At 33.5% G+C, this 26,441-nt stretch overlaps 2 protein-coding genes across 3 annotated transcripts; one reads left to right on the forward strand and one right to left on the reverse strand.

Moving 5' to 3' along the window:
- Positions 1–328: 328 nt before the first annotated feature.
- Positions 329–13,350, reverse strand: LOC117329976 (ribosomal L1 domain-containing protein 1-like). Of its 2 annotated transcripts, none has more exons than XM_033888217.1 (10): positions 13,223–13,350; positions 11,781–11,843; positions 8,516–8,575; positions 8,094–8,132; positions 7,641–7,780; positions 3,969–4,113; positions 3,383–3,531; positions 2,493–2,594; positions 1,676–1,842; positions 329–1,213 (listed from the first exon to the last, which is right to left on the reverse strand). In XM_033888217.1, exons 1-10 carry the CDS (start codon positions 13,235–13,237, stop codon positions 666–668), a joined length of 1,428 nt encoding a protein of 475 aa, XP_033744108.1. In that variant the 5' UTR covers positions 13,238–13,350; the 3' UTR covers positions 329–665. The 2 variants fall into 2 exon arrangements, with proteins under 2 accessions (XP_033744108.1, XP_033744101.1); XM_033888210.1 differs by having other exon boundaries at positions 8,094–8,135.
- A 284-nt stretch (positions 13,351–13,634) lies between these two features.
- LOC117329991 (soluble calcium-activated nucleotidase 1-like) lies at positions 13,635–20,685 on the forward strand. The gene is made up of 3 exons (XM_033888224.1): positions 13,635–14,318; positions 15,172–15,375; positions 15,753–20,685. The coding sequence occupies exons 1-3, from the start codon at positions 13,730–13,732 to the stop codon at positions 16,121–16,123; spliced, it is 1,164 nt and encodes a 387-aa protein (XP_033744115.1). The 5' UTR covers positions 13,635–13,729; the 3' UTR covers positions 16,124–20,685.
- The last annotated feature ends 5,756 nt before the right edge of the window (positions 20,686–26,441 follow it).

Here is a 26,441-nt window from a genome sequence, read left to right on the forward strand (position 1 = left end):
CCATAATGATGCTACCAGGCGAACATAAGTGATATCAATTGCTCAGTTTCAGAGAAGTTGTTTATATCAATTAAGCCAAATTGACCTCTTTTGGCCCAACTCCTCAGGCCCCCGGGGGGTTAGCCCCACAATTTGCAAAAGTTTGAATACCCATGCATCCTATAATGATGCTACCATTAAATATGAGTGATATCAATTGCTTAATTTCAGAGACGTCGTTTACTTCAGTTTAGCCAAATTGTTGGTGGCAGCCCCACCATTTGTACAATTTTGAATCCCTACCCCATAATGATGATTAGGTGAGCTAATAAACTACAATTGTCTATGGTAGCAGCCACAAACTTTTATTGGAAATCCTTGAACAGTATTTGATTTTGAAATTCATTTTGTAACATGTAAATAAACAATGTATGACAAATTAAAAACAGGATGCAATAGCATTTCAGCTCGTTTGAAACGCTAATGCTAAAAAGAACAAAATGATCGGTCCATGGCATTGTTAACATTTCTCTTCATCCAGTACAGTTGGGAAGTAACTGGCAATGACTGCTTTTATTATTCACTATATTGCAATAAGTTATTCTTTTCCAATTCACCTGTTCACTGAACATTGTTAGTGTAGACAGCTAAGTGAATTGTACTTGATGTACTTATGTTGGTACTGCTTAACTTTTCCTCTTCTTAATTTTGGATTTTTTCATCAAACTTTTCCCACTATCATTTGTTGCAGTTACTGAAGACAAATTTTTGCTCTTCTCTGGTGTGGCTTTAGACAACACTTTCTTTCCCTTTTTAGATGCAGCTTTAGAAGATTTAACTTTTTCCATTTCTGGTGTGACTTCAGATGTCACATTTGTAACAACTTCTGATGTAACTTCAGAAGAAACACTGTCCTTTGTTTTTTTAGTATCTAATGTTTTGCTTTTCTTGTTGGAATCTTTGCCTTTTTTGAAACTTGTTTTCCTCTTTTTTTTCTCAACCTGTTCAAACTGCATTTCATCATCAGACTCCTCATCCATCTTTCGTTTGGTCGTTCTCTTTGGTATTTTCTTCCTTCTCATGCCAGTGAATTGTCCGTCATCATCCAGCGTTCCCACTTTGACTTGACCCATATTTGTAACAAGCACATGTCCATTCATAAGGGTGCTGATCTCTCCAACCACAGGACTTGGTTTTTCTGGCTTTTTGGGAAATTTCACTTCCTTTTTAGAACCTGAGTAATGGTAAATAATAATTACAAACTACAATTCCCTTCAACTACTTATTAACAATTTTCATACATGGTGGCTAAACTTTCTTATATAACCCTTTAATTTTTCCAGTGTTTATGTCATTATAATTGATTAATCAATGCAACGACATGAACAAGTATTAGATTCTGTTTATCACCTAACTCATATTCATATGATATTAACAGAAATAACATGTATTTAATGTCCCAATAAGGATTTAGACAGGGGAATTTCTACTTGAATAGTACCGATATGTTTTCACTACCAAGACAATCATTTGACAACATTTATGAATGATATCACCATATATGCGTTTCATATTATATATGTGAAATGGCCGTATTACATGGCATAACAGGTCAGATATGTAGTTACCAGTAATACAATTAGCCATTATATATTGTGAAATTAATATTTAAGACGATAAGCTTTACATTACTTACTGAATGTTGCATAAAGAGGAAGAGCAAGGGACTTTTCTGTGCGCACATAAACACTCTGTATGTTGGCTGGCCCTCCAGGAAGTGCCACAGATATAGACTCCAATGCTTTCATGACATTTTCAGCCAGCTGCTCCGCCGACATATCCGAGTGCCCTATAGTTGCTGAACTGTAGAAACACAGGATACCGAACATCAGAGATGGAAATATTCAAAGAAACAATCACAGAGTCTGACATTGGTTGATTACATTTTGGCTTTAAATCAATTTTATATTACATATAGCAGCATTTAAACCTGGATTTTTTAACTGTTCAATATACTCAGCATTTTAACACTGAGGTACTAGATAGCATTTTGTGCATTTTAGGTAAGTTAATAAAAATGTATCTGAAAGTAGAATTGAAATCAGAAAAAGGAAAGAAAGTAACATTTGTGTACAATAACTATTATGAAGGAGGAAATATTTCACATTTATTTAAAGTGCATTTTTTTTCATTTCATAGATCATATTGAAATTGAAGAGAAAATCAACTTGGAGGGTAAACTTATGAGATTTTATGATTAATATCAAGATATCTATCAAAACAACTACTTGAATTTTCTGCAGCCTGTGTCTGCTCAAATTTGGGAAATTACATTTATAATTTCTTCAAAATTTATCAGATATCTTTTTCCTTAATAACACATTTTTTTTAACTGTGGGAAACATCCTGTTATCAGCTGTTAAACAGTGCAACATTTCACTGCAAAACAATCAATATTTAAAAATCAAACTATGTATTAATAATTAAGAAGTTGATAAAAAACAGATATTCACCTCGATGCTCCATGACCAGTAATTATACATCTGCTGTCATACACCACCTTTTCAATTTCACTTTTTAAGTTTGTTGCTTTCATGTTGACTTGAATTGGATGCCTGAAATAGATATAAGATTTGATATAGCAAATACTCATTAGAATGTTTATCCTCCTCTACATCACTTCTTGATACTGTACATATGGAATAACTGGTATGCAATAGTATATTGATCTGCAGTCTGTATCCCATTCTATATTCTTAGTCAGAATGATTGTCAATGTACACACAGAGAATAATCTATGGCAGCTTCATTACAATATCTTATTGTAATGAACATTACCTTAATACATTATCTTAATACATTGTACCTCTTAGGGTCTCTGGCCTAATAGTCTTACACTCAACTGATCAAGCTAAAGAAGAATTCTCTCTAGCTGAGAGGTGTATTGCAGCTAGCACTTTACCAGGATTACATACTCTCCCATCAGGGAAAAATCACTTGAGTTTCTAATAGGTATGGAGATGGTTTCACAAATAACAATAAGTTTAATTTCCGAGTCCCTACATGGGTGCCAATTCAAACAATTTAAACAGAGCGGATGATGAATTAAATTTCAATGCCTCTGTTAGGGTTTGAAACCCCGGACCTCTGGATTACTAGTCTTGCGCTTAATCGATTGAGCTAAAGAGAAGTTCTCTCTAGCCGAGTGATATATTGCAGCTAGTATTAACAAGGGTTGCGCTTACAAACCTGGAGGCAAAGTGGTCTAACTAACATAACCAACAATTCCGGAAATATGAATTGACACATCACTAACATTTTTTTCTTTCTATTTGGTTTCATTTTTAAATTTGATGATGTGGGTATAAAATATGGAGCCTAACAAAGAGATTGCTTTGCATACTTTTTCTTTCCATAGAAGTTTTTCCCAAGCAAAGAAGGTAAAAGGCGTATGACCCTCTCATCTGCCACAAACAGATCAAACATATTGGACAGATTTCGCTTTGCCTCAAATGGCTTATACTCCAGCTTCAGACACTTCAAGGGTATGACCTGTAAAGTAAAATCAGGACAATTAAATATTGATAAAAAAATGTCTTAATAATTATCCAGAAAATCTAAAATTTTGATATTATTAGTAGTTAACTTGGACACTAAAATTTGAATCAATATAAAAGGTATGACCTGAAAGAAAAAGAAAAATCAAGAAAATTAAATATTGACGTCAACTTGCTTTTAAATAACATAATTTCAACAAAATTGAAAATTTCATAATATTAGTTTTAGAGTCTGAACATCAAAATTTGAGTCAATATCAAAATATATAAGAAATTTTATCTTAAAAATAATTTAATATCTACAAAAGGCAAGAGATCCCAAATGGATCTTTGTGTCAACTATTGTATAAGTTCATGGGTTCATAAATATCATAGATATATGTAACTGTTTATCTTTTAAAGAAAACAGATTCCATTAAGGAGAAGTCTTACCTGAGTTATACAACTGATTCCTATGGATGCCAACAGATCTTTATAGTGCTGTTCTGTCACCTCGTGTTCCCTGGAAGATTTGTCAAGGTCCTTTACAAAGAGGCAAACCTCCTGTTCTGGTGTCCACACTGAATGTGGTAACCTCCTGAAAAACAAACCAGAAGATTCTATCAAATCAAATAACAGATTTCAGTACAGATACTTTACTATCCTTAGACAATACTGAATACAGTTGAACTATAACGGACATGTTAGCTATGTATGGGGCAGGAACATGTGGCAGATTTTCGAGGGTTTGGGTTTGCAGAAGTGAACAAAGTTGATCATGACTGGTCAGACACCAGATATAATTGGTCCACACTTATTAAAGAGTTTTTTATTCACTACATGTACAGTATTTATCTAGTGGTAAGATTCAGTGCTTCCTAATTCATGTGCAATTGTATTGGAAGTAAATCGATATTCAGAATTCAGAGGGATCAGTAATAGTAATTACTACAATATAATACATAAAATTATGTTTAATCATCCTTTCATTCAGTATAAAGAGGTATTTGATTTTTAGGATTGGATGTTCCATTATATAAGAAAATGTATCATGCCTACATGTATGATAAATCATCATACTAAGTTCAAAGAGATCAAACCAACATCTTATACCAAACTAACCGACATCTTATACCAAACTAACCAACATCTTATACCAAACTAACCAACATCTTATACCAAACTAACCGACATCTTATACCAAACTAACCGACATCTTATACCAAACTAACCGACATCTTATACCAAACTAACCGACATCTTATACCAAACTAACCGACATCTTATACCAAACTAACCGACATCTTATACCAAACTAACCGACATCTTATACCAAACTAACCGACATCTTATACCAAACTAACCGACATCTTATACCAAACTAACCAACATCTTATACCAAACTAACCGACATCTTATACCAAACTAACCGACATCTTATACCAAACTTACCAACATCTTATACCAAACTTACCAACATCTTATACCAAACTAACCGACATCTTATACCAAACTAACCGACATCTTATACCAAACTAACCGACATCTTATACCAAACTAACCAACATCTTATACCAAACTAACCGACATCTTATACCAAACTAACCAACATCTTATACCAAACTAACCAACATCTTATACCAAACTAACCAACATCTTATACCAAACTAACCAACATCTTATACCAAACTAACCAACATCTTATACCAAACTAACCAACATCTTATACCAAACTAACTGACATCTTATACCAAACTAACCGACATCTTATACCAAACTAACCGACATCTTATACCAAACTAACTGACATCTTATACCAAAGTAACCGACATCTTATACCAAACTAACCGACATCTTATACCAAACTAACCTTCATCTTATACCAAACTAACCGACATCTTATACCAAACTAACCTTCATCTTATACCAAACTAACTGACATCTTATACCAAACTTACCAACATCTTATACCAAACTAACCAACATCTTATACCAACTAACCAACATCTTATACCAAACTAACTGACATCTTATACCAAACTAACCGACATCTTATACCAAACTAACCAACATCTTATACCAAACTAACCAACATCTTATACCAAACTAACTGACATCTTATACCAAACTAACCGACATCTTATACCAAACTAACCAACATCTTATACCAAACTAACCAACATCTTATACCAAACTAACCAACATCTTATACCAAACTAACCAACATCTTTAAACCAAACTTACCAACATCTTATACCAAACTGAACCCAAACACATCTAACAACATCTTATACCAAACTTACCAACATCTTATACCAAACTAACCAACATCTTATACCAAACTAACCGACATCTTATACCAAACTAACTGACATCTTATACCAAACTAACCGACATCTTATACCAAACTAACCAACATCTTATACCAAACTAACCAACATCTTATACCAAACTAACCAACATCTTATACCAAACTAACCAACATCTTATACCAAACTTACCAACATCTTATATCAAACTAACCAACATCTTATACCAAACTAACCAACATCTTATACCAAACTAACCGACATCTTATACCAAACTAACCGACATCTTATACCAAACTAACCAACATCTTATACTATAGTAACAGTTAACCGAGTAGTGTGCCTCCACTGGGGATTGAACCTGTAACTCTCGACTTGCCGGTTTGCTGTTTTACCTATTGAGCTATAGGGAAGTTCCCCCAGCACTTTAGCTAGAAGGTAACTGTATCAATATGTGCACTATTTACAATTAAAACCTACCACACTACTCTCCTCTTATCAAAGGTTGCAACATTAACAGCCCACGTTCTATCTCCTTAATCTTAATCTCCTATAACTTGCACTTGGAGTGGCATCGAATGTAACAGGAAAGCTAGTGCCTCCACCCAACACCCGGTCATTGAACTTGCAACCCTCAGCTTGCTAATCCACAGCTCTACCAATTGAGTATGAATCTAGTATGTGACTGTATTATCACAATCTAGCACTATTTACACCTAAAATCTGCCACATCTATCACCAATGGTATAAGAACATGACATTATTATATTGTTACAATCACAGCTTTTAGTCAGTTTTGTTTTCGTTGAAAAATCTGACACGTAAAAAAAAAGTGAAATATCTATTTACTATATATAAATATATGTGTGTGTGTGTTAGTTACTTTCTTCATAAGTGTGTACATATTACAAGAATCAGGCCAAAATTGAGTTCTGCTAAACCAACATATGCCATGGGATTTCAAACATGTCAACATGCAAACTATAACATAAGTCAGGACACCCCTATGTAGCCTTCACCTATGTTGTGAAAGATGAACGAATATACAATGATATATATTCAATATCTTTATTGCCGACAATGGCAGGTGTAGTCTACGATCACGCGAGTGAGGTACGTAAATACGTCCGTGTACAAGCTTGACCAGGTGTAGACTACGCCGATAGTGGTCACGCACGGCCAAACATAAACTCCGGGACGAGGTGACATAAACACGTTCGCTTAGAGAAGTCAACTCGTCACGTACATTCACAACATAACCATAAAACATACAGACACAGGGCATACATGCATATATGTTACCTGTTATGATAATGCACCATACCCAACTTAAATACTGGTCTGATTTCATTTTTTATCAGAAATGGAACATATATGGTGTCTGTCACCATTTCTATTAGAAATACATTTTATGATATAATCATAAAGTTCCTAGTTTTGTAAAGAGGTTTTCCTTATTTCAATTTATGATTTATTTAATAACCAAGCATCCCACAATTCCTTGCAAGAAAAGTATCTTGAATTTAATTTCTTTTTCAGCAGTTCATATCAAAATAGAAATCATGATTCAATTTGATCATTCTCCATTAAATTTGAACATGAAGTAATGGGAAACAACTCTGTACTTTCCAACATTTTTTAACACAGCATTAAACATGAAGCTAAAAAAAATACTCGAAATAAGATCAAATCTTGAAAATATGATGTTCTCATAAATAAGCCCCGATAAGTTCTTACTGAAGTGAGTACAAGTTTTGGTTTATTTCAGAGATTTTAGGGTTCAAACATATACATGTATCTTGTTTAAGTTACTTACAGTTTGACAATTTTGTTTTTGACACTGGGAATCTTCTTCACAGCAAACTGTAAGCATATTTCCTCTTTGTCATCAGAAAGGAGAGATTTCTTTTTGTCTTTTTTCACCGACATTAATAATAATTGTAGAGTTTTCAGCACCTATAAAAATAAAGAAATATACATAAATTTGATGGAAAATTCATCAAAATTGTACCAGGTAATGCATAAAAAGAAAAATAATTAACCTGACCTACAACCTCAATTTCAAAGCGTTCGTCATAGAGTCATTAATATGCTTTTGATAAAAACTGAACTGCTTGTTATAATTTCTACAGAGAGTTGATTGCTGTTACAATATAGACCTATATCCGGTATCTTAACTTTTCCTAAGTGATTTATATAAGCTGATATAATTGCTTTTACAATTGTTGTAAAAAGCAATAAATAACCTATAAACTGAACATTGTTTTACCTCTTCCTTCTTCATCACATCCAAACAAGATTTCTGCAACTTCTTTTGTGTCAACAAATTATGAAAAGGAGAAAATATAACATACATGTGTTAATAAACATTTCAATTCTGGCTTACAACCACATACATAATTACCTTTAAAGCTGTAAGGTAGTAAATACAATAATTAATACAGTAAATACAACAACATATTCTTTACAATTAATGGGTAAATTTCCCTGGGAGGAGAAATACTTCCTACCTCATTTTAACATTTTCTTCCTTTTTCAAGAATTTTCATACGTGTATACATTTGTAATTCCAAAATTTTTACTTCAAATCAGCAATGAAAAAATGCAAGTGTGATCATAAAAATTATATTGTACAGTATAATCCAACTGTAGTGCACCATAGGCTAATCCTGATATACTGAACATGAATACCTTTTCTTTCTCGACTGCTTCCAAATGTGCTTCCTGCTCTCTCTTGTCTGTCCCTGCATCCTAGTATGAAGAAGAAAACTTTAAATAATAATTCAAAGTTTCCATCTAATGATCAGGATTTAACAATACTTTTTTTAAATAAGAATATCCTTCCTTCCTTAACTACATGTATTAATTACTAGTGATGTCACGATGATCAATTTGTTATCGAAAATCGGTTTGTAACCCTTCCGATTCACGACAATTGTTTGCAAAATCTCATATTTGATTAATCGGAACTGCAAAAAATACAACATAACTTACTTTTTATTTATTTTTCATTCTTCCGAGATCGTTGCCATGTTATCCAGAATTTTATGCATGATACAAACCTTTGCACCTTGCAGACAATAGAAGGGCGTTACTAAATTTATGAACAAGTAGTATGATTCCGAAAATTGTTCCAATAATATAAAATGCCGTTTTCAACGAATTGATAATTCATGAGTATATATGATTCAATTATAATTATTTTCCAATTGATCTGACTCTATTGATGAGTGAACATTTTTCTTTCGTGGACGGCTCCATCTTTTACACAGGATAAACATGATTGGTATACGCTATTAACCTAGATCTGTGATTCCTCATCAGACAATCAAAATACAGTCAAACATGTCTATAAAGACTGCCCAAGGGGAGTCAGAAAAACGGTCACTTTAGACAGGTTGCCTTTATTTTTATAGACAGGTCAAAATTATCGCACCAACCAGTTCTCGTGAAATTGCCATAAATAACTTGTAATTGAACATTAATATTATTATATATTTCTTATAAATTTAAAGGGTTAAATCTTTCTTAAAAAATACTTTTCCATTAAAAACCCATGAATTAGATATGATTTTGTTGAGTCCAAGACAAAACAACTCAAAATAGTCTATTGGATACAAAAGTAACTTTTTTTATTGTATTTTGTTCTGAAATATTACTAAATGTATTATCAAATTATCTCCCTTTCTTTCTTAAATAACAACAAACAAATACACAATAAGAAATTAATTATGTTTGTGTTACTACTAATTATTTTATATTTTTTGACATAAACTGACTTCTTAAAACAAAGTGATTTTTTTTTCTGACTCAAATTGAAATCTAGATATTTGTGGCAGTTTACGACTCTTTATTAGTATTGACTAATTAAAGATGGCGGCAGTACAAACGCTGGTACCGACAGCTACGATTAAGAAAGGCTTTATTGGCTTTTATGTGAGTTAATCTTGTTGACAGATATGACCAGTGTTTGTTCTTGAAGTGATGTATCCTAGTTGTAATCACCAAATTAACTGACTGTGGCGTGTCAAATGAAGCCAACTATGCACAATTGTAATGTAACACACCAACACGCATAACCTACTCCTCCGAGCCCCAGGCCAGGGCAGCTACAGTAATTATAGGCTAACAGGTGGTAGGGGTCATTTGTTTATATAATCAGGCCAGGGTCGATGTGTCTGAATTTTCTGGAGATTTTATGAGGGATTACTGCCAAGAGCAGAAGATGGCCTATAGAAATCGGTCACTATAGAAAACAGATGAGCGAGTGCCGTTCCAAAATCACTGGTCGTTAGTCACATTAGACAGGTGGTTGCTATAAAGAGTGTCGTTATATTGTAGGCGGTCGTTACAGACTCGTTAGAGCAGGTTTGACTGTACAGGATTTCAGACAGTAGCAGCCGGATGATCGGGAAGACTTCGCCTCATCATAAAATCGTATTTTCTTCAAACTATTTTGATTCTTAAATGGTTTTAACTATGTTTTCACATCCATTTTTACGTGCGTGCATTGTACCATTGACATCGAGCATTTGTATGTGCATGACAGTTTTGATGCATGAATCACTTACAGCTGTACATAATTTGTAGCATGCTGCTAATAAGATATTTCACACAATTTCAATCTTTTTAAAACATGATGTTAATATATAATTATAAACTACAGATGTAATGATTTTGCTTTTGTCATAATTCTAGATTTAGTGATATCGAAGTTGCTGCCTACAACTATCCATATTAGTTTGTACTTCCATTTTGTTGGCCGAATTGCTACCGAGGATATTTGACCAAGAGTCGAACCAAGTCAATATAAAAATGAGATAAATAAGTATTTAGATGTATCTAATTTTTCTTGTGGCCTAAACAAGGTAGAAACTATATTATATAAAGTCCTATATGTTTTATTAATGATTATTTGACAATGAAACTGGCTGTACCTTGCATATTTACGCTAAAATTGAGCAAACTGTAGGATGATCCCATGCGGTAACTTTGGTAACTGGGACCCGGCTGGTGTACACGTTTTATTTGGAGTCTCATAAATTGGGAGCACTTAAAGAATATCAACAGGACCAGTACCCATATTTTAGAACAATCAATGATGATATAATTAGTATACCAGTCACAATGTCAGTTACACTATTTCACAGCTACAGCAGCAGTTCTGAGAGAAGCGTAACACCCATATCCAAGCGGACATTATTTCTGTCGTCAATTACCACATTAGCTTTATTGGGCTAAATAATTAGATTAATTACACATACTTGTGGTGATATATGCAAAATTGTTTACTTGATTTTACTTTTCTTTGAAAGTGTGTGCAAGTTTGAGCTGATAAATGTTCATAATGCTGTGTGCACGGCGGTTACTGAAGCTTGTCCTCTTAGGGTCGATTTAAAGAAAATAAAAAAGACACAATTTTGCCATTTCTTCATTACAAATACAAAATAATCAGATTATTTGAATCATCAAGTATCTAGTAGAATGATTTTATGCAAAGTTTTGTGCTAATCTGTGTTAGTGTTATTTTCATACATCGTTTTCTGGACTTCCTGGACATCGTTTTTGGTGAAAATTTTCATGGGCAAAATATACAGATAAAAGTTTTTTTCAGCATTTTCAGCCCCAAAAAGTACCTGTGCAAATTACACAGGTTTTTACGGTACTGGACGGTTGCATTACAAAGTAAGAAAGTTATAATTACAGTATCATTTGACCAGTATAATGCATTACAAAGTAAGCAAGATCTATGTAGTGCAGAAATAATAAAGAGGAAGTTCCGATGCGATTATTAACTGATCATTAACTGGTTGCAAACAACCGATTTTACCGATTAATCAATTATGGTTTTCAACTGATTTGACATCATTATTAATTACTTAACATTCATTGGTGTTAGACTACTGATATTAGGTTTGCCCTGAATTACTTAACTGTCCCATCATAACAGTCATACCTCTGATTTCTTTGTGTATTTCAAAGATTTTTCCTGCATTTTCTTGCCTTTGCTCTTTGACACCTAGAAACAGAAATAAAGAAAATTGTGTCTTTATAAGATATTTCTATGCATATACAGTACTTCAACTAATTAATGCTCCTTTAGTTTCACTTCTCCAATCCTCCCAGGCCCTTATATATGATAGTCCTATAATACAAGACTTTGGAGGTTGATATCGTGATTTTTTACGTTTATTATCTGATATTTACATTTTTGTTATTTGTCAAACCTTGAAGTCTTATCGATAGTTGCAAAAAACATGGAGCAAATCCCTGCAGATATCCGCCGGGGAATTTTCATGATCAATAATTCAAATACACATGCAATGTCAGCAAGAAATGAATGATTCTAGCAAAGGTGAAAGTTTATGAAAGGAAGCAACTACTTACCTTTGTGAATGGAGTGTATTAAAGGTATAAATTTTTTAAGCGTTTTTTCAAATGTACCATACTTCACACAAATGTATTACTAGGTTACACCCAAACATTCCGGAAAGGCCAGGGTATAGTGTTCCAAAAGGAACAGTATAAAATCCGAAGATCTTTTTATACGAAACGCAATGGTACAAAGACTGTGAAAAAGACATCATTTGAGAAAGTGTGGTTTTGTTTGTGTATTCCGGGAAAAATATATGCCGCACACTTTTTCAAACAATATGGCAGCACACTCGCAGTTTGTTTACCGGTGAATTCATAATATATAAATCTGCTTTATGTCAACAAAAGGTGGGTAAATGCTCTTAGATACACGTAAAATTTGTTTTTAACGTTCATTAAACAGAATAAACCACATATGATACAGATTAGTAATTTTGAGGTTTGCTCCGCATTTTTTGCAACTATCGATAAGACTTCGAGTTTCGACAAATAACAAAAATGTAAATATTTGAAGTCTTATATTATAGGACTATTATATATGAATACAACAAAATACATCACTTAATGTGCACAGAGAAATTTAAAACAACTAGAAGGATAGTAGAATGGTTTTACAAACAAAAACAATAATTCAAAATATGTGTTGAAAATATGACGCCCAAATTTTGTTACAAATGCACGAACGATTTTTTTCTGTTTCAAATTATCCTGCATTTGAGCAACTTATTTACCCATACAAAAGTAGTAACTGCTTCTCAAATGCAGGACGTCGAATATGTCTGTCAATGCACATGAATATGTTGGTCAATGCACATGTCCTAGCCTCGTCTGTCAATACATCCAAGATGATATATTGGATGTATTGACAGACGAGGCTAGGACCTGTGGTCGATGTGCCCAACCTGTGATATATGACAAACATCCTCACATTATGTACTCGAGTTCGATCTTGAGCCAAAGTGTTCGTATTTCTAAAAATAAGACTTGAATACTGTTATCACGTATCTTGTATAATGAACATACCCTTTCCTTCTTCATATCTCCCAAACAGATGCCCAATACTTTCTACCTGCGTGTAAAAGTTCCCTTTTAGCCACTTTTACATCATAGCACGTGGAGAGTAGGTAGTAATGTAATGGTTTAAACGGATGTCGGTGATCACTTACTCGAATATTATTTACACGTAATTCAAAATATGATGATTCGCCGAGACTTTGTGTTATTATATTATTTCATTGTAAAAAATACAAAATTACACCAGGAAAATGTTAGTATTTTTTCGAAATACGCTTATGAATAATAACAAAATGTGAATCTTCCGTAAACGAGCACCTGTTTCGATTTCTTGGCTTTAGTTTATAATAGCGTAAATAAATCTTTTATGCGCTTGAAGAGCATACAGCTGATCGCACATACAGTTGAGCGCTTAATGTATGCGGTTGTATAGGATGTGTTTGGGCAGACGAACAGTGATGGCGAGCCACGTCAGAGAAAAGAATAGTTTGAATTGGGGTGAAATGTAACAGCAAAATGAGTTCTACCTCATATCCATCGACAGTCCATGACTGGATGCAAGCTATACGACGGCCAGTGCCATACAGAGTTGGCAATGCACGCCTCCATGTCAAAACACGTACAGTTGCATATGGGGTGATGTTCATGGCAGCAATTCTTATACTCGTTATTTATATTTTACCCACACAATATATACAACGAAATTGTCCAGATATTTATCCGGTTTTACATGATTATACTTATCCATTTACATCTCCGTTTAAAAATGAATCTGGGGTTCATTATAAAATAGCTGTTGTAACGGATCTGGATACAGATTCTAAGAGTAAAAAGGACAAAGATACATGGTTCAGTTACATGTTACATGGAACTTTGTCAATATCTACAGACCAGAAACATGTTAATGTTAATTTTGATTTGGAGCCAAAAACTCTGAAATCTACGTGGGGTCATGGAGGGCGTGGTATGGAGCTGTCTGAGCTTATTGTATTCAATGGAAAACTCTATACGGTGGATGACAGGACCGGAGTTGTTTATGAGATCATTGACAACATGGTGGTTCCCTGGGTCGTTCTTACAGATGGTGATGGCAGATCACAGAAAGGTATAACACAAACGTCATTGCATATATATATAATCAACAATAGAAGTTGAAGGCAGTTTATATTTTGTAACTAACAAATAGTTTCTTCTTGCTTCATATTCTGACAAAATGCCTAATGTTGGAACCAGATGAAACTAAACTTAAAGGTTGTCTAGTCTTTTACCACCTTAATCAACATGACTATGTTTATTGCTAGATTTTGTCTCACCAACTATAATGTTGAGTTCTGTCAACATACTCTTATTGTGAACTACTAAGTAGTTCATTGATACATGACCACCAGTAGGCTGCATTCCAATGCCAGTGTAACCTGAGTTTCCTCTACCTCATAGACATTGTTAATTGGACATTCTGATTGACAGACAGATGTCTGATGTGGGCCATCAAAATGCTTAATGTTTGATACTGGTTTTAAGATTTTGGTCCCGTTCTTCCCAATGATCTGTGTGTCTATATTATTTTCCTGCTGTATACATATCTGAGATCTAACATAATGCTGAATTTGACATTAGCATGGATATAGTAAAATAATCCTATCAGGTAAAAACATGTAGATTGCTTAAAACTTCAAAATCATTTTCTGGTTGATTTGAAATGATTAGGTGGGATTAATGATATCTATTTATATATATTGTTTTAGGAAAAATCACTTTGCACATCATCAAAACAAGCTGAATAAGAAATGTTTGAATGATGTTAATTGTGATTAAAACTAGAGTGGTAAGGATATATATATAATATATATAGATTTCTAGCTTTGAAAAGGAAATTATATTTGTGTAAACCTGTTACATGCTTCATATTAATGTTGAATTGTTAACATTACTTTTTTTATTATTATTTTTTTTTACAGGTTTCAAGAGTGAGTGGGCTACAGTCAAAAATGGAAAATTATATGTTGGGGGATTGGGTAAAGAATGGACAACACAGACCGGGGAAGTAGTCAACTTAAACCCTCAGTGGGTAAAGTCCATCTCAGCCACTGGGCAGGTAGCACACCATGACTGGCATACACATTACAATGCCATGAGGAAAGCCACTGGATATGGCCTACCAGGTTTGCAACTGTTTAACTTTGTTTGTGAACCATTGTTTTTTTGATGATCATTTGTTCAAAAAGCTGTTGAATGTAATCTAATCTAAGATGACCTTTTACAAATTGTCATAGATAAATGAAAGGCTTTACTATGTGTGTAAGGAAACAAGAGTACCATATTTTTGAGATCTTTTCTAGGAATCAAACCCTTGAAGGTAAAACGTGCGTGTTAATGCCATCTGACTACCCGAATTGTGTTTTCAGATTGTAGGCTATTCTCACCTTCAATTCAAGACTAATCCAGACATTTTCTTTCAGGTTGAAAACTGATCAAGATATTTGCCATGATTGTCCTATTTTCAACAATAGTTTTCTTATTTATTACTTTTTTCCTCCAGGATATATGATCCATGAGTCCTCGGTATGGAGTGATATACACAAGCGCTGGTTCTTCCTTCCGCGACGAGCCAGCAAATCCAGATATGATGACAAGACAGACGAAAGAAGGGCAACCAACATAATGATAATAGCAAACGACAAATTTGATGATATTGAAATAAGATATATTGGCGTTAAAAATGAGTTGAGGGGATTTTCCTCATTCAAATTCATTCCAGGGACAAATGATCAGATGATAGTTGCATTAAAATCAGAGGAAGTAGAAGGAAAAGTTGCATCATACATACTGGTATTTACTGTAAAAGGAGATATCATTCTTCATGATAAGAAAATAGGAGATTTTAAATTTGAAGGAGTAGAATTCATTTGAGGTAGGTAACTGATGTTTAAGACTCTTTTTTACCTCATATGAGTATTTGTTCATCATATTTATGAAGATTTATGTTGTGCAGCACAAACAGGGTATAATGATCTTAACCATTTAGTGGAATTTATTACTTCTTAAATCAGCCCTGCTTGAGACATTTTCACAATTTTTAGAGTGTGGATACAATGTGTAGCTCTACAATTCTTAACTACTTTAATTTAGTCATTTATCTTTTTGGGGGATGGAAAAAATAACAAAAAATAGATGCATTGAATGACTTGATATATCTTTTTCATAATTACCATAAAATGTCTTAAAACATTGTCAGGACTTTAGAAATTGCATTAGATTTGAAAGTATTCCTTTACAAACAACTAAATGAATTAAACCCTAACTGGGATGTGGCTTTTATATGACATTCCATTTGTATATGCACACATTAGTACATGTACATGTACTTCCAAATATTAATACCAACTTTCTGGAACAAAATTTAAAAACTTTCATAAAATTTCTTGGAGCCTTGTTCCTATTTATAAAGCTTGAGTAGTTTTGCAGTAGTGCTGTTTGCTATGTGATACTCTTTAGTACAGTGTAATATTTTTTCTATTCAATAAGTCGAGGATAATAATATTCTTTGTGCTAGTTCATCGCTTTCCAAAACTATGAAACTGTCTTAAGTGGGTTTATTATGAGAAGAATGAATGATATAGATATATTTATAAATGATTATGTGTTCAATGCCTTCAGCGTTATTAGTCCCTCACTGGTGGGGGTGGGGTTGGCAGGACAGGACTATAGGTTTTACATTTACCTATGCATCCATTTATCCTTCTGCTTATCCTGTCTAGGCTCTCTCTCTCCTACACTTACTTGAGGTTTACTTGCTTTGAACTTATGATATTGCTAAGATAAGTAATATTTCTAAATTCATTCATATTAATACCACCAACTGCAATTTGAATTCAGTTGGTCTGTTAAACAATCAGTATGCATAATTAGTTCCAACACAAATTTATTATCACATCCAGTGGGAGACTCTAAATCAACGAATCATCTTGTTGTTATTTATTTCAAGAATTATTATTTGATAAGATTCATTGGAAAACAATTCTTTAGGGTATTTGTCACCTTGAAAATTCATAGGTCTGATAAATGAGAAATTTTAAATCTATTTAAATATGATATCAATTACATTACAGCAAGAGTCTTTAACTATCAGAACATCACATACTTTGGATTTCATAGACATATTAATCCATGAGTGCTTTTTGTTATAACATGCAAGTACACATATTTACCAACATGTTATCATAATTATATGATGCAATGAAAATACAAAATAATTTTAGAAAAAAGCAAGAAATCAAATCATTTACGTAAAATCACAGGGACATAGATCAAATTCTCAACCCAAAATCTATATATATATTGTATACATTTGAAACATTATTGTATAAATTGTATACAGCTATGTATAGGACAATAGGTTGGGAATTTTTTTGGGGGAAGTTCTTGTGTGTAAAATTAAAAAGCCAATGAGTTGACATAAGTTTCAGTTATCGTGCATAATTTCTTTTATTGTTTGTCATAATGACTCTTTCTTTGGAACAGCTGGACAAATTTCATAAAGATATTTTTCAATGTACATCAAAAAATTTCATGCTTGTTATTTCTTCTGATATTGATTTTCACTGTGTGAATTTTTGTTTTCATTCCTGAAGTCTCTTTTTTAATGGAGGAATGTCTGTATTAATTTTATAGATACTGTGTTAAACTTGTATGCCATATGAAATGTAGAATTATGCTTTATGTATACAGATGTGTCTTTCCTAATTTTTTATTTTATTTTTTTTAATTTTTAATTTTCAAAATCATATTGGTATTTACTCTTATAAATCACCAGGGGGCACAAGACTTTTTATTTAGGTTCCCTGTCCTGGCTTATGCATTTTGACTTCACAGTCAGTTATAGTGTCAAATGTAATGTTTTGTATTCATGCTTAAAAATTAAATTTCTTTGTCCTGTGATAAGCCCACTTCCTAATTTGAATCAAAAGGCCCACTCCATCCTTTCTTGGGGCAGTTATCTTGAGAATCTGGGGTCATGTATTGTCCTGTACTGTCATATTTGTGCCCTTAGGATAGCATATGATTGACCTCCCATATGATATCTAGTGAGGTAGTTGCCCCATAATGATTCTAGCTGTTGATGTTCTATCAAAGAAACAGGTCAAGTATTGTACGCTGAGTCAAAGTTTGTATGAGTTATTGATACATCATCATCATCTCAATTTACTAAATAAGTGCCTACAAGAGGGTTATTGCAAATTTTGATTTTGATTCTCTCAATTTGAATCAGATTCATGAGTTCTGCAAAATTTTCAATTTGAAAGTGCTTTTATGTATGCATATTGAACCACTAGTGAAAACAATTTACCATTTGGCTTTTAGTTGTGTCCTTTCATAAGTTATAGGGATAACTTGAGATTTAAAAACAGGAATGTTATGGGAAGTTTAAAATTCAAGCCAGTAAAATCTTACAGGACCCATATTGAGCATTGATTTTTCTACTGTTGATAACTTTTTTCTCCTTGAATTCTTAGTGAAGATCAGCTGCATTCAATTTTTATTTTTTGAATATGACTTTTAAATACAGGATTAATGTAATTGCTAAGTTTGAATTGTACATAAACATTGTACAAAATATCATGGCTTAATCAGAGTAATTCTGTTGTCTTTAGTCCAGGTAGCTTGTTGAAGGAAATGTTCATTTTTGGCTCATATTGCCTGAAGGGCAAAGTGAGCTTATGTCATGGTACAGTGTCCATTGTCTGTCCGTCTGTCATACAGCTCCCGGACTGATTTTGCTGATAGGTTCCTGGGATGGAGTCCCTCAAAGTTTGTGAAAAGAAATTAGCTTAACCTATATTTGAGGTCACATGGATAAAATATGTAAGAACATTCAAATGACTTCTGGTTTACCAAAAGGCTTAGAATCATGATGTTTGGCTTGTAGGTTCCTGGTATAGAACCCCACAAAGTTTGCTAAAAAAGAATATTCAATACCACAGGGTCGGATTTGTTAAAACAATCAAACAACTTCTTTTCACAAACCAAAAGGTCTAGAATCATGATATTTGGCTGGTAGGTCCTTAGATAAAGCCCCACAAAGTTTGTGAAAAAGAAATGAACTTGACCCATATTCAAGGTCACTTGGGTCAAATTTGTTGAAAAACATAAAGGGCTTCTTCTGATTGACTGAAAGGCTTAGAATCAAATTCATTTGATTGTAACTGAAAAGTAGATAATTATCAAAGAAGTGAATACCAGGTGATTGATACAGGCACATTGGGCCTCTTGTTTTTATCAAATTGATTGATACATGTAGTTGCCACTCCATGCTGATTTCATTATATCATTACATCATGTGCATACAATGCTAATTATGGTAATTTATAATTCTTTGCATGGCATTTTCTTCTCTTTTCTTTGCATTTGCATCCTATTTTTTAATTGTAAATTTTTTTCCGTCAATAGGCAATATCATTTCTTTCAACAAAGAAACAAATAATTTGGTATGAATTACATATATAATTTAGTATTATGTAGGGAATACAAGGCTTCAATATCAGTGTCATTGAAAATAAAAGATTTATGTTATATAAGTGTTAGTAAAATACTGTAATGTTGATCTATAGAATTTATTTTCATTTTTATTAAGCGATAGTCCCTGGGTTTGCTGGATAAGCCCTGCATTTACTTGTATTGTAAAATTATTGTAAAATGTTATCTTTAAGTTTCTTGTTTGTCTGAAAGGAAAGGTGATTGAAGTAATATATATATAATCAGTTATAATATCACTTTAAACAAAATACTGCTTCTAATAACAAAAAACACACTTTTAAAATGTTAATCATCCAGTGTATATAAAGTATAAAGCAGGAAGGCAAGTTGTGTGCCTCCATCAGGGAATGCCAACCGATTCCTAGCTTGCTGCTAATGGGAAATATTTAGCCCAATTATGTTCAACCTGCCACTTGTACATTAGATTTTAACACCACCATTATCAGATGGTCAACTGTTCAAATAGCTGTTCATCTATGGTCAGACCATAAACAATCTTTGTTCTTGCTAATTTTTGAGAGCACTTCATATGCATAGCTTCTTTGTTCCTTGTTGTATATGTTCAAGAGAGAGATTGGGAAACAAAATGGCTGACAGATGACCATTTTGAATTTTGACTGTTGAAGTTTGTTATCACTTTTTCTCTGTGGATTATTACTACATTGTATACAGTATAGGAAAAAAATAATTCTTTTTTTGTATGTGGTTGTGCATGATCAATTTTGGAACTGATTAGAAGTAGAAAATTGAAGTAATATTTTGTGAATGCCATGTGAAGATAGAACAGGTAATTGTTATGTGGAAAAAGGAGAAAAGTACACAAAAGTTCAAACCTACATAGAACCAACCAACTTCAATGGTGCTTATCAGGATTCTTAGGGAGCTCTTTGTTAAAATTTTATTGTTGTGGCAGGCTGGTCATTGTTTTATTTAGGTTAGAGAAGGACAGTAAAAATGGTTGTCATCCACACACGGATAAATTTATTCTATTTTGAAGAGTCATTGTGAATATTTACTTTTGTACCACCTCTGGCTGTGGAGTGTTGTAGCAACCAGTTCAGAGTGATGACAATTTTGAATGCATACATATCATCGCAGCATGTCTTCAAGAGTGTATAGATATTTCCCTATTTGTAAGCATTTGTTTGCTTCCTAAAATATCATGCTTCAACAGACTTCATTTCAGGTCTGATTACGATAAAACTTCATGAATTTCACCTCATTGTACCTTGTACAAATTTACAATATAAACTTTTGGGATCAAAAATAAGGTTACAATTTAATTAAAAACGAGAATGGTGTGTCATCCTTGCTTATCATTTCTTTATTTCTGTTAAAGCTTCTAATAGAAAAATAAATATTCACAAAAATCTTTTCTTCATTTCTATTAAAGCTTCATATAAATGCATACATGCCATATTTTTGGGAGACCAATAAGGGAGATTGATGATTATTTAAGGGAATTTTGCCTAAAATAAGGGAGATTTGTGCGCGACATAAATATCGACATTTTTACTCAATTTTTTAGCAATTAACTAATTTTGAAAGTGATAAAGAATATTTGTATTTATTTTAGATATTAATCATATTGTATATGCAAACAACAAAAAGTTGTATAAGGTAAAAAATGCAATAAGTATACATTCAGATTCTGATGATATGAATTTTTTTCCGATTTTTTTTATGTAACACAAAAAGTTTCACAGCTTTATGCACATTGCATAACAGCATTTGAAAAGGGTATATTATAATTACATGTAGCTAAAGATTAAGACAAGCAAGTTATTCATTTATCAGTTTGGATTTTCTTAAAATTAGAAAGCTTGATCCACTCTGAGGGAACACATCAGTTGTAAAAATCACCATGAAATGTCCTGTGGGATACCTTATGTTGGACCATTTAGATATAAAAATATTCCAAGTGTGCAAGTGTATACATGAAATTATGAGAACGGAAGATGTTAATGTTAGGAGACTGCAGTAAATCTTATCACGATCATTCTAGATTTTGTATATTGTCTCTGTCATGGACTGTACAGTCATTGTAAACACCATGATTGACCACTTTGTAACGACCAACAGATGTGCTAATTTGATAGTTTTCTAAAAGAAATTATCGGATTTCATCTTGCTATCACTGATCAACGATACACATGGTAAATGAAAAACACGTGTGATTTTGCGTCTGACCAGACTCTGTATCAATTACCATCATCAAAGTATGGTCCTAAAAGAAAACAAACCATAATTCAAGTCTGTTAGCTAAGGGGGTTAAAATTGTTTGTAAGCGACTTGCCTTTATTTCATGGTGATAGATATTCTAGCTTAAACATAACACTAGCCAGAGCTTCGTGTGAAAGGCGTGTCCAACAGGCGCCATTTTGATTGAGTGATCACGTGAACAGATGGATCACGTGATTGCTAAATTTAGTCAAATCTCGCGAGAAAAACACTGTATTGTAAACAAAAATGGCGTCGGCAAAAATACCGGAGGGAATTACAAAATACGGGAATTTTGGCTCTCCTGCCGGGAGGAAATAAATGACTTGAAAATAAGGGAGATTTTGTCTCACGCCGGGAGGTATGGCATGTATGTAAATGTTCACAAAAATGTTATCACTTGTATTTACTTTTTTTACCTTTTTGGTCAAAAACAAGGTCACTTTTACCAAGATACCTGTGCATCATTGCTTGATTTTAGTGTTCTGAAACTTGACACGCACATTTAGAAATATCAGTAATTACCTTCTGCGGTTTAAAGCAATGCCAGCCTTGTTATGTTTATGGTTCCTTTCAATTTTCAGAATATTGGTACTATCTACAATACTATCTTATTCTACACAAATTTAAAATTCTCTTAAAAAGTGCAAAAGGTGCCATAAGAGACTTTGTAAGTTAAATTCCGTCAAATATTGTTTTTGATTAAATGTTGAGTCATGATTTTATGCTTGTTATATACACGATATTGAAAGAAAACAGATTTTCATGTACTTTGTTACTTCTATTTAGATTAAGGTAGTGTGTCCCATCACTTACTACTGTATACAGGCCTTTGTACAGTTTTTATTTTGTAATTCTGTTTGTATGAAATAACTGTGTTCTGTATATTCATAGAGATATAATTATAGACTGCAGGTTTTTTTCTGGAAGTGGGAAGGTTTTGAAATTTTGTATAGTATTAGTACTGTTGCAGAGAAGTAATGTATAATGATCGGTATTGTAATAACCTTCTAGTTTTTTATCATGAGTCCGATTCTCAGTAGTATGTGAAAAGTAAACATATAGTGAAAACGTTTCTTTACAGTACCTGCATAACTAAAGGGGAAGCAACGTCTATGTTGGAAAGAAAATGCAGTATATAGAGTGTTGGGACCCTCCACCTTAACTTCTGTTTTACACTGTATTTAAATTATTATTTCAATCCACATTGGAATGTGCAAACATTTAATCAAACTGGCTATTATGTACTTAATGAATTCCAGATTGTTCACTATTTTGTGGATACTTTATAGTTTGTTGATTGTCTAATGCTCTCAGTTTAGATGGATAGTTTCATTTTCAACTGTTCCATTGTGATTTGTCTGTGTACTGGATATTCAACTCCAAACTGTATCTCTCAGGTACATGTAATGTACTTGTATGACAGATTGAGAAATAAAATTATATTTTGAAATTGTTTTTGCGAAAATTATTTTAAGAATTGTGATTATTTTAATTAACTTTTGAGACATGAAAGATTTCTGGACGTTTCACAAAATAAATCTTATGTTGACTGCCATCAATGCATTATTGCCTCATGCACAGTGTATTGGATAATACAGTTATTTCCTACATTTCCACTTGTTCCTAACATAATCATACACCTTGACCTATTTTCAATGTCACTGTGGCCAAATGTATTGAAATATTGGGCCAGTGACATGTCCTGGGATAAAGGTTTACCAAGTTAGATCAAATGATTAACTTTTTCCTATTTTCAAGGTCACAGGGATCATCTGTTAAGATCTTTTAACAAATTCCTCTAAGTAATCAAGAGGCTGACGGTCATGATTTTGGGCAAGTAGCCTGTTCAAATAAATGACTTTGACCTTTTTTTAAGGCCACAATGGTCAAATGTGTTGAAATTTCCCAATACATTGTATGTTTTCCTGCACACTAACATTCCGAGGTGTGATATTAGAAGTGTAACAACTGCTGAAACATTCATGACATTGATTCATTCCAACAACATCATTTAAATGGGTCCCCTGTATAGTTTCAGACTATTATGGTGTAAAGACAGTCTTGATCCAAATTGTGAAATAGAAATGTGTATTATTCACGATGGCATATGCATGTTCTCTCTTAGACTCACTAATCATGAACTACACATTTTTCGCCAACTGACTCGATTTAACCACAGGGCATGTCTAGTCTTATATTAAACAAGAGATCCCAGAGGGATCTTGGCGCCCACCATTGAATGATCTTTACAGGTTCTATGTCAGATTGATCTTCTCTCTATTTTCCCCTTCCTTTTATTAATCTGTGCAAATTGAGAAACATCCCTCAGTACAATCAAGGGAATCTTAACTATATGAAATTTGAGATTTAGCGATAATGGCTGTTTGTTAGCCAGGTTGTTTTAAGGACAGATTGGTCCCAAAATGAAATACAAGGGACAAAGGGGAACCTACATATGAAATTTGAGAAAGAATCCTTCAGTACTTTCTGAGAAGTAGCGATAACAAACTTCAATTGTCAAAATCCAAGATGGCTGCCTGTCGGCCATGTTGTTTTCCGATTGGTCTCAAAATGCAATATGCTTAACTAGGCTCCAAGGGGAACCTACATATGAAATTTGAGAAAGATCCCTTCAGTACTTTCTGAGAAATAGCGATAACAAACTTCAATTGTCAAAATCGAAGATGGCTGCCTGTCGGCCATGTTGTTTTCCGATTGGTCTCAAAATGCAATATGCATAACTAGGCACCAAGGGATACCTACATATGAAATTTGAGAAAGATCCCTTCAGTACTTTCTGAGAAATAGCGATAACAAACTTCAATTGTCAAAATCCAAGATGGCTGCCTGTCGGCCATGTTGTTTTCCGATTGGTCTCAAAATGCAATATGCATAACTAGGCACCAAGGGATACCTACATATGAAATTTGAGAAAGATCCCTTCAGTACTTTCTGAGAAATAGCGATAACAAACTTCAATTGTCAAAATCCAAGATGGCTGCCTGTCGGCCATGTTGTTTTCCGATTGGTCTCAAAATGGAATATGCATAACTAGGCACCAAGGGATACCTACATATTAAATTTGAAAAAGATCCCCTCAGTACCTTCTGAGAAATAGCGATAACAAGAATTGTTTACGGACGACGGACGCAGGGCGATTTGAATAGCCAACCATCTGATGATGGTGGGCTAAAAAAAACCCAGAAATACCTATATATATTGACGTCAATATATTCAGTGCTGTCCAGTTGAGTTGCGCACTTCGCCAGTGATTGGCGAGCTATAGGGATGCCAAAATGGTTCAAACAAGTGATGTTTAATAACAAGCCACAACAATATGTGAATATTTCATTTTGAGTGTAGTTATTTATATTAAACTTAAAAAGAAACCAACAACAATTATTTCAATATTCTTGATTTAACAACAACATTTGTGTGTCAAGATACATGTGCATGTAATTGTATGCACAACCACGTACTGTTTTAACCGTTGTCTTACGCCTCAAGCGCACATTTCGCACAGAAAAAAATGTAATCATCAACCAGATGATCTTCATCCGCACAGAACTGCAGATGGACCCAACCTTTACAAATAAAGCATTGTCCCCACGGTACAAATTTAACCCCATTGTTCAGGTTGAACCCTTCCGGTTGCCACTTGCCACAAACAACACAAGAACTCTCTTATTTCTTCGCGAGTCCTTTTCCTTTCCCACCGGGTATTCCCTTTCCGTGTTTCTTTTGTTCTACTTTCCTTTTTTCAAACAACCCTCCTCTGTCTGCTCAGGCTATATATCAAGAAGTTCAATTGTTCTTGGCACCGAAACACAGTCACTAACAGTGACCACTTCGTTTTCACTCGACTTGTACGGTGTCTTGGATGTACATTGTAGTTTCCCCCCTACTCTTTTGCCTGCCTTTCCTCCCTTTTTGCTTTCTTTTCCTCCTCTTCCTTCTTTTTTACTCCGATTGCTGTTTTTTTTTCCATTTCATACGCTTCATCCTCTGTTATTGCCCATCCTGCTGGTGATACAAATGTTGCCTTCCTTTTTTCCCTCTGCCTCTCTTCCTCATTTGTTTTCTTTACATTGTCGAATTTTGCTGACGTTTCTGCAAACATAATTTTAATGTTTCTGTTGTCTTTTTCTTTCCTTTCTGGATATGGCCGTTTTATTTTAATAGGATTTCTATTATAATTTGGTTGAATAGAGTATCGACAAGACTGTCTTAGACTGGCCCCCTGTCTCTAGAATATTAAAATTATGAATAAAATTGAGCTTCATGATTTTGATCCCTAGGATATGTCTGTTTCAAACTAGGGGCAGATTATCTAGTATTAGAATTTAGCTTGGCAATTCTTAACAAAACAACTTAGGGTCTTGTGGCCAGTCTAAGACTCTCTACGTGTCACCTGTTTTGAAGTCTCCAGTTAAATCACAGGGGCATGTCTAGTCTTATATTAAAAATTAAC

Source organism: Pecten maximus, chromosome 1 (genome assembly GCF_902652985.1).
Source record: "Pecten maximus chromosome 1, xPecMax1.1, whole genome shotgun sequence".
NCBI classification, from domain to species: Eukaryota; Metazoa; Mollusca; class Bivalvia; order Pectinida; family Pectinidae; genus Pecten; species Pecten maximus.